The sequence below is a fragment of the Phyllostomus hastatus genome, unplaced genomic scaffold, assembly GCF_019186645.2.
Source record: "Phyllostomus hastatus isolate PE091 unplaced genomic scaffold, TTU_PhHast_1.1 phas_scaffold_182, whole genome shotgun sequence".
Taxonomy (NCBI): domain Eukaryota; kingdom Metazoa; phylum Chordata; class Mammalia; order Chiroptera; family Phyllostomidae; genus Phyllostomus; species Phyllostomus hastatus.
In genome coordinates, this window is record NW_025334013.1 from 4,704,424 (window position 1) to 4,719,265 (window position 14,842).

A 14,842-nucleotide genomic window follows, 5' to 3' on the forward strand; every position below is an offset into this window, starting at 1 on the left:
TGCTAATAAAAGACCAAACTTCAAGGGGCAGATAGCCACTGAAGCATTTTACTTCTGTCTTAAAAGCAAACGTCTTGCCTCATTGCTCTGGAACAGAGCTTTCTGCAACATTCATGTGCATATCGGCACTCCCTACATACAGTGGGGTCGGCCATGTGTGACTTTTGAGCACCTGAAATCAGGCCAGTGAAACTGAGGAATGGAATTAAAATGTAATTCATCTAAATAGGGTTCTACGACCCCTGAGGTGCCCTGACTCCCCAAGCCAACTATGAGCCATTCTTTTACCCGCCTCCCCCGGAACGGGGAGCCTGCCTTCCGGCTCGCCCAGGGTGGTTCTTCACTCCAGCAGTCCCTCGGGGTGGGGACAACAGTCACGTGACCCAGAAGCCACTGCCCCCGACTGGTGATCCGCAGCAGCTCTGTGTTTGTGTTTTCTCCAGGAACACGCACACACTCTGCCTCCCAGCTGCCCTGACCTGTACCGAAGGGCACAGCACGTGCCCCCTCTCACCTGGACTGCCCTCCCAGGGCCTCAGGCAACAAAGCCATTTGTTTGTCCCTTTTGTCGTGACAGGGCCTCTAACCCTTGAAGGGCAACGCCCATGAACACGCTAGACCCAGGCTGGCGAGATCACGCACACGCACACACAGAGCATTCCTACGGACACCGAAGCCTCTTTATTCCGCACACAAAACCCCCGGGGATCTCCCCGTGGGCCCCTCGGAGGTCACGACGCGGATGCACTGGGCTCCAGACACTGGAGAAGCGAGGTGAGAGAAACAATGACTTGGGCCAGTCCCGTGACTGCAGGGCTAGGGTTTCCACCAGGGCCCCAGAGGGTCGAGCCTGGCCTTCGCAGCAGTTCTAAGGGAGCAGTGACAACACCACAGGGAGGGGCAGGGCAGGTGGCTACCAGGGGCCCCCGAGAGGGTCGGCGGGGGCCTGCAGCTGCCCGTGCAGATACCAGGAGCAGAGGTCTACTTAGCCGACGGGTGGCTGCAGGGCTCAGGGCTGGCCTGCCCACAGCTTACTTGGCGAGGGGGTTTCTGAAGTTCCTGCCGGCAAACTTGGCCTTGCTGCCCAGTTCCTCTTCAATTCTTGGGAGGCAGGAGGGAAAAATAGAAGTCACATCCTAATGCAGTTAAGTTTTTTCACCCAGAGAAGCTGAGACCCCCACACTCATCCAGTGTGCGCACCGCATTCCCTAACCCTCTGAAACTGAGCGCCTCCGAGGGGCCGGGACTAGAGGAGCGGCCAGCTCCCACCCCCGAGTCCACCCAGTCTGCCCGGCAGCCCCTCGCCCCCCTGCAGCCGGCCCCCTCCTCTCCACCCCCTGCCCCGTTTCTGAAGGATAAGGCAGAAGAAACGTCGCGACTGCTATCCCTCTGAATATAGGAACATTTTAAGGGAAAGGAAAACCCAGTTTTTTCAACGAGTGGCACAGGGCAGAAAAAGGAGGGGAACTGGTGTGCACATGGGGCCCCGGGGAGACGGCAGAGATGCCCGGACGCGGTGCGGCCGCCTCAGGCTGACTGCTGGCTCGGGCACTGCGACGACAGGGCTCCCTCCCGGGAGGGAGGGGTCACAGGACATCTGGAATCCGAGCCGAAGTCCGCAGTAGGGGAGAGGGGCCCCGAGTGCAGGAGCGGTGACCGCTGGTGAATCTGGGCAGTGGGGAAGGGCATTCACTTCCCGGCCCACTGTGTTTTTTTTAATGCTTGAAATTCCCCAGGACAGTTTTAAAGGAGTGATGTGGGAGGACTGACATTCCCCTAAAAGATGGGAAAAGTGACCAAAAGGAGGGGACAAGTCTCCCTGGGTGTGGGAGCCTCCTAAGGACACATGGAGGGCACAATCAAGACAAAAAGTGGGGTGACCAGGGCAACCCAAGGAAAAACCCTGCCATTAGCCCTATGGAATTTTCTTCGTCTTTCTGAGTCCCAGTGATTCCTTGTCTACAGAACAAGGGCGTTAAATAATCACTGAGGCTCTTAAAGTTTTATGCTTGTCCAACAGGGAGCCTATTCCCTCTTTCACCAGCAGATGGCAGCACTGTATCGAACAGGCTCCAGCTCTGGGACAATTGCCCCCTCTGCTCCAGCCTAACAACTGCTCGCGCCCCTGGCTCAGGCCCTTGGGCCCTGCAGAGCCAGGACCTCCTAGCCGAGGGCAGTGCCCACACACTCAGCGCACATGTCCTCTTTACCTGAGGAGCTGGTTGTACTTGGCCAAGCGCTCAGATCGGCAAGGTGCACCAGTCTTGATCTGGGAGGAGAAGAGAAAGGCCGTGTTTGCTTACAATGGACATCGAATCTTGCAAGTGACTCTCGACAAGAGAGAAAGCAATTTCTTAAGGAGGATCTCTGACCCTAGGAAGAGGGATAGAAGGGGCACCCAGGACCCCACTCACGCGCCCCACCCCCATTCTATATTTGGAAGTTGAGGTCAGAGGAGCAGTGAGGACCAGCTTTCACTCCAGGGGGCTCTTTACCTGCCCAGTGCAGAGCCCCACCACCAGGTCAGCGATGAAGGTGTCCTCAGTCTCCCCGGAGCGGTGGGACACCATGACACCCCAGCCATTGGACTGGGCCAGCTTGCACCTAGAAGTCAGCAAACAAACCAGATGCCACTGGCTCCGCCTCCACAACAGCCCCTCCTGATGACATGACACCATCCCCAGCGGGACACCAGGGGACACTTCAGGACCCAGGAGCAGCTGGGCCGGGGAGATGACCTCTCCCCCTCCTCTGAACTCACGGTGACCCAAGGACCTCATCGGCCTTCTAGTCACATCCCAAAAATGGGGTTCAGGCCCTGGCTGGTGTGGCTCTGTGGATTAAGTGCCAGCCTGCGAACCTAAGGTCGCCAGTTCGATTCCCAGTCAGGGCACATGCCTGGGTTGTGGACCAGGTCCCCAGGAGGGGGTGCATGAGAGGCAACCACACATTGATGTTTCTCTCCTCTCTTTTACCCTTCCTTCCCCTCTCTGAAAATAAGTACATAAAATCTTAAAAACAACAACAACAACGAAACTGGGGTTCAGCCTCCTTGAGCGAGAGAGACCCGTCTCCTGATACACGCCACGTGAGGTTTAGTCACACGTCCAGGGTCCCAGTGGTCAGGATTCGGCCACAACTGCCCAACACCCGAGTCCCCTCGGTGCCATCGCTCACAGGCCACCCTGAGTGCAACAGGAAACCCCGACGTAGCTCCAGAGGGGAGGGCCGCCCCGCCCAGACCCCGGCCCTGATCCACACGGGCACTCACGCCTGCAGGGACTCGGTCACGGAGCCGATCTGGTTCACTTTGAGCAGGAGGCAGTTGCACGACTTCTCGTTCACGGCCTTGGCGATCCGCTTCGGGTTGGTCACCGTGAGGTCGTCGCCCACCACCTGGATGCCCGCGCTGGCAGTGAACTTGCTCCACGCTCCCCAGTCGTCCTGGTCAAAGGGGTCTTCGATGGACACCACTGAGGAAAGCAGAGCCGCACCTCCTCAGGCAAGTCGCCCAGCCTGCTCCGCGGCAATGCCACGCTTGCTCCCCTCCTGACTCGAGGCTCGAGTGGCCTCCCCCCTCCCCCGGAGAGGGCAGGGGGTGGCTCCCCAGCTCTTGTCCTGGAAGCCCTTGCCCTCCTAGCCCACTCCTGGGCCAGGGCACACGAGTCACCCGCAACCCTGGGACCCACAGTCAGTAAGTGGGGTACTCATCTGCCCAGGGTGGTTTGTGTCTTGGCGCTACCTTGAGGAAGTCAGTTAGCACCACAGTTAAATGCAGGAGCTTGGCGGCAGCCTTTCGGGTCTGAAATCTCGCTCGACCCACAACTCACTGGCCACCCTGTGCCTCCAGTTCCTCTCTTACAAGATGGTATCGAGGGTCTGTACCTACCCTGTGCATCCAGTGAGCACGGGCCTACAGGAGCGCCCGGCTCACCTGTGACCAAACTAAGACCGCACTTGCTAGGGAAGCTGCTGTGACAGTGACAGGAGGCAGTCCCACTGCGTAAACAACTGTGACACAGTGTCCCTGCTTGCTGGCACTGCGGAACACCCCTGACTTCTCTGCTGCACCAGGTACCCGTGTGAGGCTCTCTGCATGATGTGCATCTGAACCGGAAATGCCCAGTCAGGACACGGGTGGTGCAGCTGCCCACCTGCTCTCACGCTTGTAGCACTGCCAGCGCCCGAGTGCTATGCCCGCCCTGCTGCACGGCACGGGTGGGGAGGGAGGACGGTGCCCCGGAAGCACTCACCTGGGTAGTCCTTGATGAAGGACATGTACAGGTTGGCCAGCTCGTCAGGGCTGATGTACCTGCTGGGGTCATCGGGCGACTTGAAGTCCAGGTCATACTTCCCTGACCGGAAGAACTCAGAAGCAGCTACGTCCATGCCGATGACAATCTTGTCGGTGTAGCCGGCTTTGCCGATGGCATTCTTCAGCAGCTCTAGGGCTGGAAAGAGGTGGGAACGACATGTTTGGAAACCGGCCAGGCAGAGACCTCATTTTTCTTTAATAGAAACCATCCCGATGGGAACCACCATCGCAAAGACCAAGAGGTGCTCTGGCCCCAACCATCGGATTCCAGGGTTCCGGTCACTTTTTTCTGCGTCAGGACAAGACGCCGTTGGTCTGCAGGCCGCGTGCACCGCCCAGTGGGAAACTCCACCTCGACTCTAGGAACAGAGGCTCCAGGGCCGCTGTGCTGGGCAAGAGGCGGTCACAGGGACCGGCCAAGGCCGCTGTCCCTCAGGACAGGCTTCCCAGAGTGCGAGGCTGGGTGCCAGGTGGAGCCAGCGGAGGCCCCGGGCGGCAGCAGGGCGTCCCCAGGCTCCGCCTCGCTCAGTGCTGCCCCGAGCCGTTGGGTTGAGCCACCGAGAGGCCCGTTTTCACTGGTCAGACGCTGAATCACGCCAACCCCCTGCGGTGGCCACAGGGCAGGGTGGACCGGCTCTTCTGCCAGGTGCCCGTGATCCCCCCTTTCCTTCCAAAACAAAAAATCTCAGCCACAGTTTCTTGTGCTGAGACTTCCCGCACCTCTAAACCCTCGCACCGAATTCAGTGCCGAAGAACTCGGGGCTCCCCTGCAGGCTCACCTTCTTTGTTCTCCAGGATGTTGGGAGCAAACCCGCCTTCGTCCCCCACGTTGGTGGCGTCTTTCCCGTACTTCTCCTTGATGACGTTCTTCAGGTTGTGGTAGACCTCCGCCCCGATGCGCATGGCTTCCTTGAAGTTCGCGGCACCGACGGGGAGGATCATGAACTCCTGCATGGCCAGCTTGTTGCCAGCGTGGGAGCCACCGTTGATGACGTTGAAAGCCTGCGGAGAGACAAAGACAAGTTCAGGACCAGCCCAGGGAAGCCCACAGAACCCAAATGACTCCACCCGCACGGCCACATGTGCCCACGAAGGCTCCCTGGTCTGAGCACCAGCCACTCCCTCAGTGAACGGACACAGCCCAACAAGTATGATTTTCACCCCCGTCAACCATAGAGCAGTTGGGGGAAGGTCCGGGGGAGTGGAGGCACTTGCTCAGGGTCACTCTGGGCAAGAGGCCGAGTTGTGGTGGGCGCCACAGGGGATGAGAGCAGGACGTGGGCGGCCTCGGGTCCCCACGAGAAAGCCCGTGCTCCCAACTCCGCACTGGGGAAGTCCAGAGAAGCCACTCACCGGAACCGGCAGGATGACCTCGGCATTGCCGGCCAGGTCAGCGATGTGGCGGTACAGGGGCACCCCCTTCTCAACGGCCCCGGCCTTGCAGACGGCCAGGGACACTCCCAGAATGGCGTTCGCACCAAACTTAGCTGGAACGGAGCAGGACAGAACGGAGGTAAATCGAGGTATTTCTTACTCGCGAACCCTGCCCCGGCCGGCCTCCCCGCCGGTGGGTGCACCCGGACCGCATCCTGCATCTCCTCCTCCCTTCACCGCATCTACTTCCCGGAAGTACAAACCACATCCCATGTGGACGCACCTTCCTTTCCCCCTAAAGAAAGCCCTTTCCCTGCCGTATGGAGCACTGGCGGGCCCCGCACACTGCCCAGCTCGTGTAAAGGACCCCTCTGCTGAGTGAGCCTCGGACGAGTGGCTGCCACCGGCCTGTGCTCCTGATACCGAGAACCCACGGACCGAGGGAGGAGGGGAACCGGCAGGCCGGACGCGCACACAGCCCCCCCGCCAGGGACCACGCACCCCTCCCCCCCAGGCACGGAGCGGCCCTCAGGACGCCAGGCTTCCCCGGCAAGGGCGCCCCCTCAGCCACTCACACTTGTTTTCCGTCCCGTCCATCTCTATCATCAGCTTGTCGATCTTCTCCTGCTCCACGACGCTCAGTTTCTACGGGGGAGGGAGGGACGGAGGTCACTGTTTGTACGGCCCTAGCACCGTCACGGAAGCGACAGAACTTTGGGGCTGTGCGCAGTCCGGATCCGTGCTGGGTCACACACCTGTCTGACAGGCAAAGGGGGGGGGGAGGGGGGATTCCAGAGACAACGGGAAGACACAAAACCGCCCCCCTTTGCCGCAGTACCATCAGGCATGTCCCCAAGCCCCAGGGAGCCAACGAGACACGTGGGAGAGGGTCCGTGTGCCCCTAAGGGCAGTCTATCTCGGGGGCCCGGGGGCCCGAGGGCATGCCCCCCCCGCCCCCCCCCCACACGACAGAATCGACTGGTGCATGCTGGTCAAGGTGTTACTACAGAGTAGTGTGACCTCTGGGACAATAAATGACATCCCACTGTCCACTCAGACAAGTGACATGCTCTGGAGAGGTAGGCTATTCACTCAACAGTGCAGCTCTAGGCAGTCCTCAGTGACAGTGAACTTTGGAGCCGCTGACAAGATTCTTGCAAGAGTCCAAAACCATGTAGCAACATAGTTGATGAATACTTTTGGTGACGTTATAAAGTAATAAAATTTGTACCTTGAAAACTGGCTCAACATAATTTTTAATAAAGGGCGGTGTTACTTTAACCAAATTTTAACGATGTATTTGGTTTACAGTGTTCACCGTAGCAGACTCAAATGTAAAACCTGCCCTAACGCCATCCCGCCGTGCCAACGATCAGCACTGTCTGCTCTTCACGGAGGCATCCGTGACACAGCCAGCGGTCCCTGAAGCAGGTGGCTGCAGGGACCAACTCTCAGTAAGAGTTACACTGAGGTACGACCCCCCCCCCCGGGAAAAATGTCCAGGAAGGCCCCGTTCACCGTTAGTCACTCCAGGTAAGGGCCCCCAGGCACAGAAACGGGGGTGTGAGGGGGTGCCCAGGAGCCTGGGACCACAGGGCAGTAATGACAAGCTGCCGGGGACCAACTGCAGAGTCCCGCAAAGGCGAGGCCAAAGCCAGCCAGCCCGGGAGAGCCACAGTGGAGCCCTCGGCCAGCGGCACACAGGCCCCATTCAAGGAGGGGTGGGCCCACAGCCAAGGACAGAGGAGGCAGCTGTGGCGGTTTCGGCCTGAGGCGGCTTTCCCAGTGAGGGACTGTCAAAGCCCCCACCCCAGGCAGGGGCCGCAGGAGTTACGGGGGGAGAAGAGGGAGGCCAAACTGCTGAGCAGGTCGGGCCGTCCGGGCCCCGGGCCCGCCTCCCCTACAGCGGCTCTGCTGTTACTACGTTAGACGCACTGGAGTTCCGAGGAAGATTTAACAAGAGCTCCACTGTTGGAAAGCCAGTAGGAATACAGTAAACCCACAGTTGGCGACCAACGAGTCAGTCACCGTGGACACTACGTCCAACACCCCTGGACATTAGCTTCCCGAAGGTCAAGGTAGTCGGGGGGGAAAGTCAAGGCTCGAAGGAGCCCCCCACCCCATTCCAATCCACGCGCTGTTAGACACGGACACGCAGGGGCGGGTGAGCAAAGGCAAAACCACTATCGTCAGCGCTCAGAACGCGCCCTTCCAGCAGCGGGGGAGCCCACCGGCCTGGGGGAGCCCCGAGGGCATGAATGTTCATTAGTTCTCGGGAGGCAGGTCCTACCTTGCCAATCAGGGCAGGTGCAATAGTTTTATTGATGTGCTCAACAGCCTTTGAGACACCTAGAAGGAACAAATCGCTGACATTAACGGACAGCAGGCTTGAGCAGCAGCGCCGGGGAGCCGCTGACAGGGACCCGGACAGCCCGAGGCCCGCCAGGGGCTGTCGGCGGCACCGCCTGCAAGCCCCGCGGCCTGCTCCCCCCGAAGTCGGAGGACTTTCTGGCCGAGTCTGAGTGCTCTCACCTAGGACCCCCGGTCAGAGCCGCACACAGAGCAGCGAGGTTAGTCGGCAAGACCATGCACTGGACACACCAGCCGCGGAAACTACAGGGTGTGCGATGCGTTACCTGCGTGCACAAGGCTGGTGCCAGGAACTCGTTAACATACTTAACGGGTCTGGAGACGCCTGACCAGTGCAGGTGGACAGAGAAGGAAAAGGAAAGAACAGAAGAGAAAGGCGGTGAAGGACAGTGAGTGGGAGAGAGGAAACAGAAGGCGGAGGAACGTGGCGGGGACCCCAAGGTCACCCTCGTTACAGTCAGGCATGGCGTGGTCCCACCACAGACAAGCCCGCGCCTGGGCCCCGAGGCACCGAACCCCGAGGAAGGGCCTTCTGCAGGACTCTGAGCTGGGACTGAACCAGCGTCTCCAACCCCGTGCCAGGACCGCCTCCTCCCCCAAGGGCACTCTGCGGCCCTCTGTGGCCCTCTGTGGGCCACAAGCTGGGGTGATACTGAGGTTTTTTTGGCCTCTCCTGAAGAACCAGTTTCCACCCCCAGGGGCGACAGTGACCCCCTGCATGGAGAATGCATGGCCCAGCCCTCTCTGCCTCTCTGTGACCTGGTTCTGTGTATGGGCGGGTGGACACAGCCCCGGAGGCCAGCTCTGCCAGCGTGGGGCTCCTGTGAATTGGCGGGCAAAGACAAGGTGTGACCGCTGATCTGCAGGTCACCATCAGCAGGGAGCCACCAGACTGCCATCCAGCCCCTCTGGACACTTCCCTTCCGGACCCCTGAAGAGGGCCGGTGGTCCGGAAGGCCCGCAGAGCCCTCCCGAGGGACCCTCCAGGTGTTCCGCCAGTGTCCAAGCAACAGCACTCCCCATCCGGAGGGTCCCGGGCCCACCCAGGAGCCAGTCCCCCACAGACTGCAGACGAGCCTCGATAGAAATAAGCATTAAAACGCTGGCCCCGCGTTTCCAGGAGCAGGGACCCCCAGTCTTCCAAGTGTGGGCCGCGCTTCCCACCCTCAGACACAAGCCACGCGGGGCGGGGGAGGCTGTGCCGGGCGGGAGCGGCCACGCCCGAGGCCTGCTGCGGCGCAGACTCTTACCCTTCCCCAAGTAGCGGGTCTTGTCATTGTCCCGGAGCTCCAGAGCCTCGTAGATACCAGTTGAGGCACCGCTGGGCACAGCCGCTCTGAAGAGACCTGGACGGTGGGGGCGGGGGGAGCAACAGTAATGGTTAAGAAACACAGTCACAGCCCTCCCCCGCCCTCCCGGGGCAGGGGCCGTTGGGAAACACGGCCACTTCCTCCCACCAACTGGGAGGCTCAGATGGCCTCTTCCTCCGGCCTTTCACACGTCTGCGTGATTATGCAACGACGCAGAGCCTACAGCCAAGCTGACGCGCTTCTTCGGTTTAAAGAAAAAGCTCTGGAGCAGAGCTTCTCCAACTTGAACGTGCGTCGGTGTCAGCTGGGGGCCTTGTAAGAACACAGGCCTCCAGACGGGAGGCCAGCAACCCCACGCCAGCAGAAACATGGGCACTGCCCACGGGATTCACACGTTTCCGGCAGCCATGTGGCAGTTAAAGATCCCAAACGGGAAACAAACTCAATGTATCTTATCTTCAACACATAACCGAGAGAAACACTACGAGGCATGCCAGACAGCCCAGCTCGACGGCGCCGCTGCTGAGTCACGCGGGAACCATAAAGCACCGCACTGCCGTCCCGCAGACACGGACCCCGGCCGTGTGGGGAGACCCTCGCTGTGGGGCAGAAAAGGCGAAGTCCCGCAGGGGGCGGCGCCGAGAAAGGCCCTGCAGAGACCTGGCTGCGCAGGGCAGGCATCTCCCAGCCAAGGTCCGTGAAGAACTGGTGCGTGTGTGCGGTGTGAAGGCAAAGGAATAAAGTAAAATAAATAAATTAATAAATAAATTAAAAAAGGAAAAAAATAAAAAACTAAAAAGCCAGCCAGACATGGTCAACAGATGATGTGTCAGTGGGTCTGCGTCGCTGCCGTGACTGTGCGTGGGCAGGACACACACCCTTCTGGACACGGGCCCGGCTTTCCACACGTCCACCAGGCACGGGCCCAGGTGGAGAAGTGACAGATGCAGGAGTGACCTATGGACTTCGGGGGACAAAGTGTCGGGGTAGGCCTGACAGCACCCAACGGGCCGCTCAGGTGGGGGCTGGGCTGCTGACAGCTGGGGGCGTGGGAGCCCCGCACCTTTCACTCCACTCTGCCGTGAGTGTAGAGCTTCCCTGAAAAATAGATTCTGAGAAAGAAAGAAGTGATGAAACGCTAACAAGTCTATTTCCCATTGTATTTGAAAAGGATTAAGGCACACAAGAGGGAAAGTTCCAGTTATTTAAATTAAAAACAACAACAACAACAACAACAAAAATAAAATTTAATTTTACGTATTTTAAGTGTTTCAAAGAGTGGGGGGAGGGGAGGGAGGGAGCAAAGAGGAAAAAGGACTCACGGGCATGAGCAACGGTGTGGTGATTGCTGGGGGAGGGGTTACAAGGGGACTAAATGGTAATGGAAAAATACAATCATGATCACAATTTAAATTAAAAAAAAAAAAAAGAAAAAAAAAAGTGTTTCAAAGAAAATGGCCCCATTCCCAACAATCCTCTAGTGTCTTAGGTCTTTTTTTCACTGTTGTTTCAAGTCCATTAATTTCCAAGTGGAAAGTTCTACCCAATGACTAAGCCAATCTCTAAGATGCAAGAAAATTCTCAGCAACCTCGGGGAGCTGTGGCATTCACCCTGAGCCCAAGCTCGGAAGGAGCCCCTACTCTTAAGAGTGTCCTCCACAGTAAGCAACCACATAGGCAGCCCCTCACCCGATGACACCTAGACTGGGGGCCTTCTCTTCTGGGGACAGGAGGGCAGGAAGGGAAGGGCTGGAGGTTCCGCAGCTGGGCCTGTGACTCAGGCGTGACTCAGCTCTGACGGGCAGGTCTCCACGTGCTCAGCCCCGCTTGGCGACTCTGCCCAGCCCTGCTCCAGCCTCACCCTCTGTGCCCAGTTAGACGACAGCCGAGACACTAGCGGGGGTGACACGGAGCTACAGAGGGACTCTTCACTGGAGGCCACGCTCTATTCTCTCTTCATTGCAGGCAAACCTTTCCTCAGTGCCCCGACAGCTCCGGTGAAGCCCAACACCCAGGAGTAAAAACCGTCCCCAGTCTGTGGTTTAGGAACGATTTCTGGAAACCAAGACGGCAGTGCTATATTTGCACTGCTCATTTCGTTGCAACAAGCGTCAAAGCAAACTAGTAATGGGCCCTCTTAGGGACAAGGACTGACCTTCGTCCCCTACCTCACCAGCCTAGGAAGCAGCGAGACGGGGAGGGGCTCCTGCCTTACAACCCGAGGCCAGGCAGAAATCAGGCAGAAATCACCGCCTACCAGATGGGCAGACAAGAAAGAAAGGCGTTCACGGTAATGCACTTTCCCCTGGCCAAGGCTCTGTCACTGTCAGGAAGTCTTCAGAAGGGGAACGCGGTGGAGGAACTAGAGAAACGGGCGGCACGTACCTTTTGAGGTGTAGAGATCCACCTCAACGGTGGGATTCCCGCGGGAGTCGAAGATCTCTCTGGCGTGCAGCTTCAGGATAGACATGGTGGATTTCTGTGGGGCAAGAGTTCACGTTACAAACCACGACGCAGCCTTGGCCTGTTCATTCAGGGACCGCTCTGAGGCTTCCCAGACGAGAAAGAACCTACATGCACTGAACGCTGGAGGCGGGAAGGCGGGCTAGACTCGAGGAAATGTCTGCTGAAGGCAGTGGGGATCGCTCCAGAAGCAGGCAAGGCCCAGCTCTGCAAGAACTTAAACCCCAGCAGCTCAGGCCCCATCCTATAGGCCAAGGACGCCAGAAGTATGTGCTAGGCAATGATCAAATCCAGCAGGAGAGACAAATGCACTGACAGAGGATGGCCAGGGAGTGGGCAGTTGGAAACTAATTACTGTCATTCGTCAACACTGAGGGTTGGCATGAGCATGGAAAGGGACCATGTCAGGACCAAGGGGAAATGAAGGTCATGGGTAAAACCTTTTAGGACTAAAAATGGGGGGGGATGTGGGGTGGACAGGCGGAAGACCCGATTCTTGGGGAAACAGTGGATTAACAGTTTGGTACATATTCCAGCACATTAAACTTAGGGTAGCAGCAGGACCTTCCACTGGTGGATAGCAGATAACCAGCAGGCTCCCTGGTCTGGGCACCGTGATCTTGGCTTCTGCCAGTCTCTGGGGCTCCAAAACTCACAGTGCTCGGGTCTTCAGCAAGGTAAGAACACAGCAATAACGCCCCATTTAAAAACCTTAATTACGAAATGCCATGCTTCCTAAAGAGAGGAAACACCGGGACTCCAAGGGAAGTCTTCCTTTGAAAACGCTGTTTAAAAAAAAAATGTGGCTACAAATAACAAATAGCAAGTCTTCAAAGAAAGTCTCTCACTATTTTCTGAGGAAGAAACTGAACCACTGCAAGGGCTGAAGCATGGATGAGAGGAACTGAATTAGTGTTCAGAAGCCATTGTCTAGCTGGGCACATCTCCAATGGCTTCTGGAATGTTCTGAAGCAGCAAATGGCATCTTTTTTTTTAAGTTTCAAAATTAGATACTGAAGTCACTCCCGTGGCTTTGCTGCCTGTGTAACAATGAAGTTTTATTCATTAGCAGATAAAAAGGTATCTGGTTCTTAGCTACTATCTTACAAAAAGGCAACTTGTTTAAGCATAGATTTTAGTTTTAATGCACTTTTAAGCACATCTTCACTACACTACCTCGGCATACAGTTGTAAAAGCTAATTTTTTCTTGTTTCATTTTAGTGATACAAGACAAGGTAAATTCAACTTGCCTTTAAATTGGATTTGGGGGGAAAAAAGAAGTCATTAAAGGTCAGGGAGCACGGGCAGGAAGGAAGATTGGTCTCACCAGGAGTCCTCACAGCTTTTTATCTGCCGAGGAATCAACCCCGGACCAGAGCGGGTAAGTGGACCACGCGGTCAGGGCCTCCGCGTGCCCGTGAGGCCGGTCAACCAATGGACCGCACCGCCCAGAGCGGAGACCACACTGTGCAGGGAGGAAGCAGGGAACCGTCCTCTTTCCTAAAATACGTTCTTTTTCTGGCAGATCAGGGCTGACTGCCCATGGCCGGCCAGGAGAGACGGGTGCAGCCCGTGCCGGAGTGAGGCTCCTGGAAGGCTTCCCAATGAATTACCCAAGGGCTCTGCCTCGGTCTCCCCAGCGGTAAGCACCTTCTGAAGTTGTATTAGTAACTGCTCATTCCGGGCCGGACACCCAGCCGCCCAACTGCTGGCCGAGGGCCGGCCACCTGCGGGAAGCAGGGGCAACTGGTGGTGTGCGGGGGAGGGGGGATGGAATTGAAGCTCCCCGCGCATCTCCTCTTTCTCAGCCCCTAGTTCCATTTTAGGAAGGGCCCCCGGCTTTCATAAGCACGCAGGCTTAGGCCAGTATCTCCCCCCAAAATCTTCCACTCTCAACGCCTTTTCCTAGTTGGACTGAGTGTCCGATTCCTGCCCTCCCATTACAGCTCTGGGGCCCCAGAACTCCGTAATCACAGGCGGATCTCTCCGGAGAAATCCAGCGCCGCGCCCTGGCCTCCGGCCGCACGGCGGGCCCGGGGCCGCTTTGCACGCGCCGACCCGCCCCTTCCACGACCCCGCCGAACCCCTCGGCACGCGGTCTCAGGGGCAGGAGCCCCGAGGAGGCCCTACGCGCGGCCCGCCTGGGCGCGCGTGCTGGGCAGCTCCTCCCCGAGTCCTTACCCAGCCGCTGGTTGTCGCCGCTCGGGAAAGAAGCAGGTCGCTGCAGACGAAGGCGAGCGTTCAGCCTCAAGGTCTGGGCGCTCCCTGTACCCTGAGCTGTACTCTGGGCCGACTGCCCGGATTTCCTGCCCAGCTCGGGGGGAAGCCCCGCCCATTTCCCCGCCCCCTCCTTGCCGCCTCCCCATTGGCTGGGCGCACTGTCACTCGGGCCTCGCCTACGGGAAAGGGGCGCTCTTTGGGCCCTTGAGCCTGCGGGGTGGACGGGGGGCTACCCGCGAAGGTGGGGTGCCGTGGTGCTGGGGTGCTCTGGCCCCCCCCCGGCGGCTGTGTGGGGTGCGGGGGAACCCCTGTCCCTCTTTACTTCCGCCCCCCTTTGGGACCCCTGGACTCGCGGGCTCTGGCGCCGATACCCCAGGGTAGGGGCGGGGTGGCGCGGCCGGCATGAGGGAGCCGGGATCTATCACGTACTCGGAGTCCCGCACGCACGCAGCGTCGCTCCGGCGCCGCACGGCGGGCCCACGACCTTGATGACGACCTTCGCGGCCCGCCCTTCTCCCTCCGCCGCTTCCCGGGAGACCCCGTTGGCCTGGAGACGTTGGCGGCCGGGAGCCACGGAGCTGCGTCCCAGGGGCCTCGTGCTCCCGCAGGCGGCTGTTCGCTGCGCTCCCGACCGCCGGCCTAGGTGACCCCGTCCCGACAGCCTTGTCCTTTTATCCTTTTGTCCTTTTGCTCGGGTCAGACTTGGGTGGCAGGCCCGGGGGCCGAGAGGAGGTTCTCGTCCCTTTGATTACAGCGAATACTTTTCGTGCATCAGGCACTTCTCCGTCC

General features: G+C 58.6%; 1 protein-coding gene across 3 annotated transcripts; it reads right to left on the reverse strand.

Annotated features, from left to right (window-relative positions):
• Positions 1-658: 658 nt before the first annotated feature.
• ENO1 (enolase 1) lies at positions 659-14,618 on the reverse strand. 3 transcript variants are annotated; one of them, XM_045859001.1, is made up of 12 exons: positions 14,483-14,618; positions 11,755-11,848; positions 9,310-9,405; positions 7,980-8,038; positions 6,265-6,334; positions 5,669-5,802; positions 5,095-5,317; positions 4,254-4,451; positions 3,272-3,473; positions 2,496-2,604; positions 2,211-2,269; positions 659-1,101 (listed from the first exon to the last, which is right to left on the reverse strand). In XM_045859001.1, the coding sequence occupies exons 2-12, from the start codon at positions 11,837-11,839 to the stop codon at positions 1,032-1,034; spliced, it is 1,305 nt and encodes a 434-aa protein (XP_045714957.1). In that variant the 5' UTR covers positions 11,840-11,848; positions 14,483-14,618; the 3' UTR covers positions 659-1,031. The 3 variants fall into 3 exon arrangements, with proteins under 3 accessions (XP_045714957.1, XP_045714955.1, XP_045714956.1); XM_045858999.1 differs by lacking the exon at positions 14,483-14,618 and adding an exon at positions 14,015-14,160; XM_045859000.1 differs by lacking the exons at positions 7,980-8,038; positions 14,483-14,618 and adding exons at positions 8,326-8,384; positions 14,015-14,160.
• Positions 14,619-14,842: the final 224 nt, after the last annotated feature.

Bases quoted from the DNA above. Each gene is read 5' to 3' on its own strand.
- ENO1 (XM_045859001.1), bottom strand. From the start codon at position 11,839: ATGTCTATCCTGAAGCTGCACGCCAGAGAGATCTTCGACTCCCGCGGG. The intron at 6,335-7,979 runs GTAGGACCTGCC...CCTCCCCCGTAG, and splicing joins CACCTGCCCTGATTGGCAAG to AAACTGAGCGTCGTGGAGCA. The intron at 2,605-3,271 runs GTGAGTGCCCGT...GCTGACTTCTAG, and splicing joins GTGACCGAGTCCCTGCAGGC to GTGCAAGCTGGCCCAGTCCA.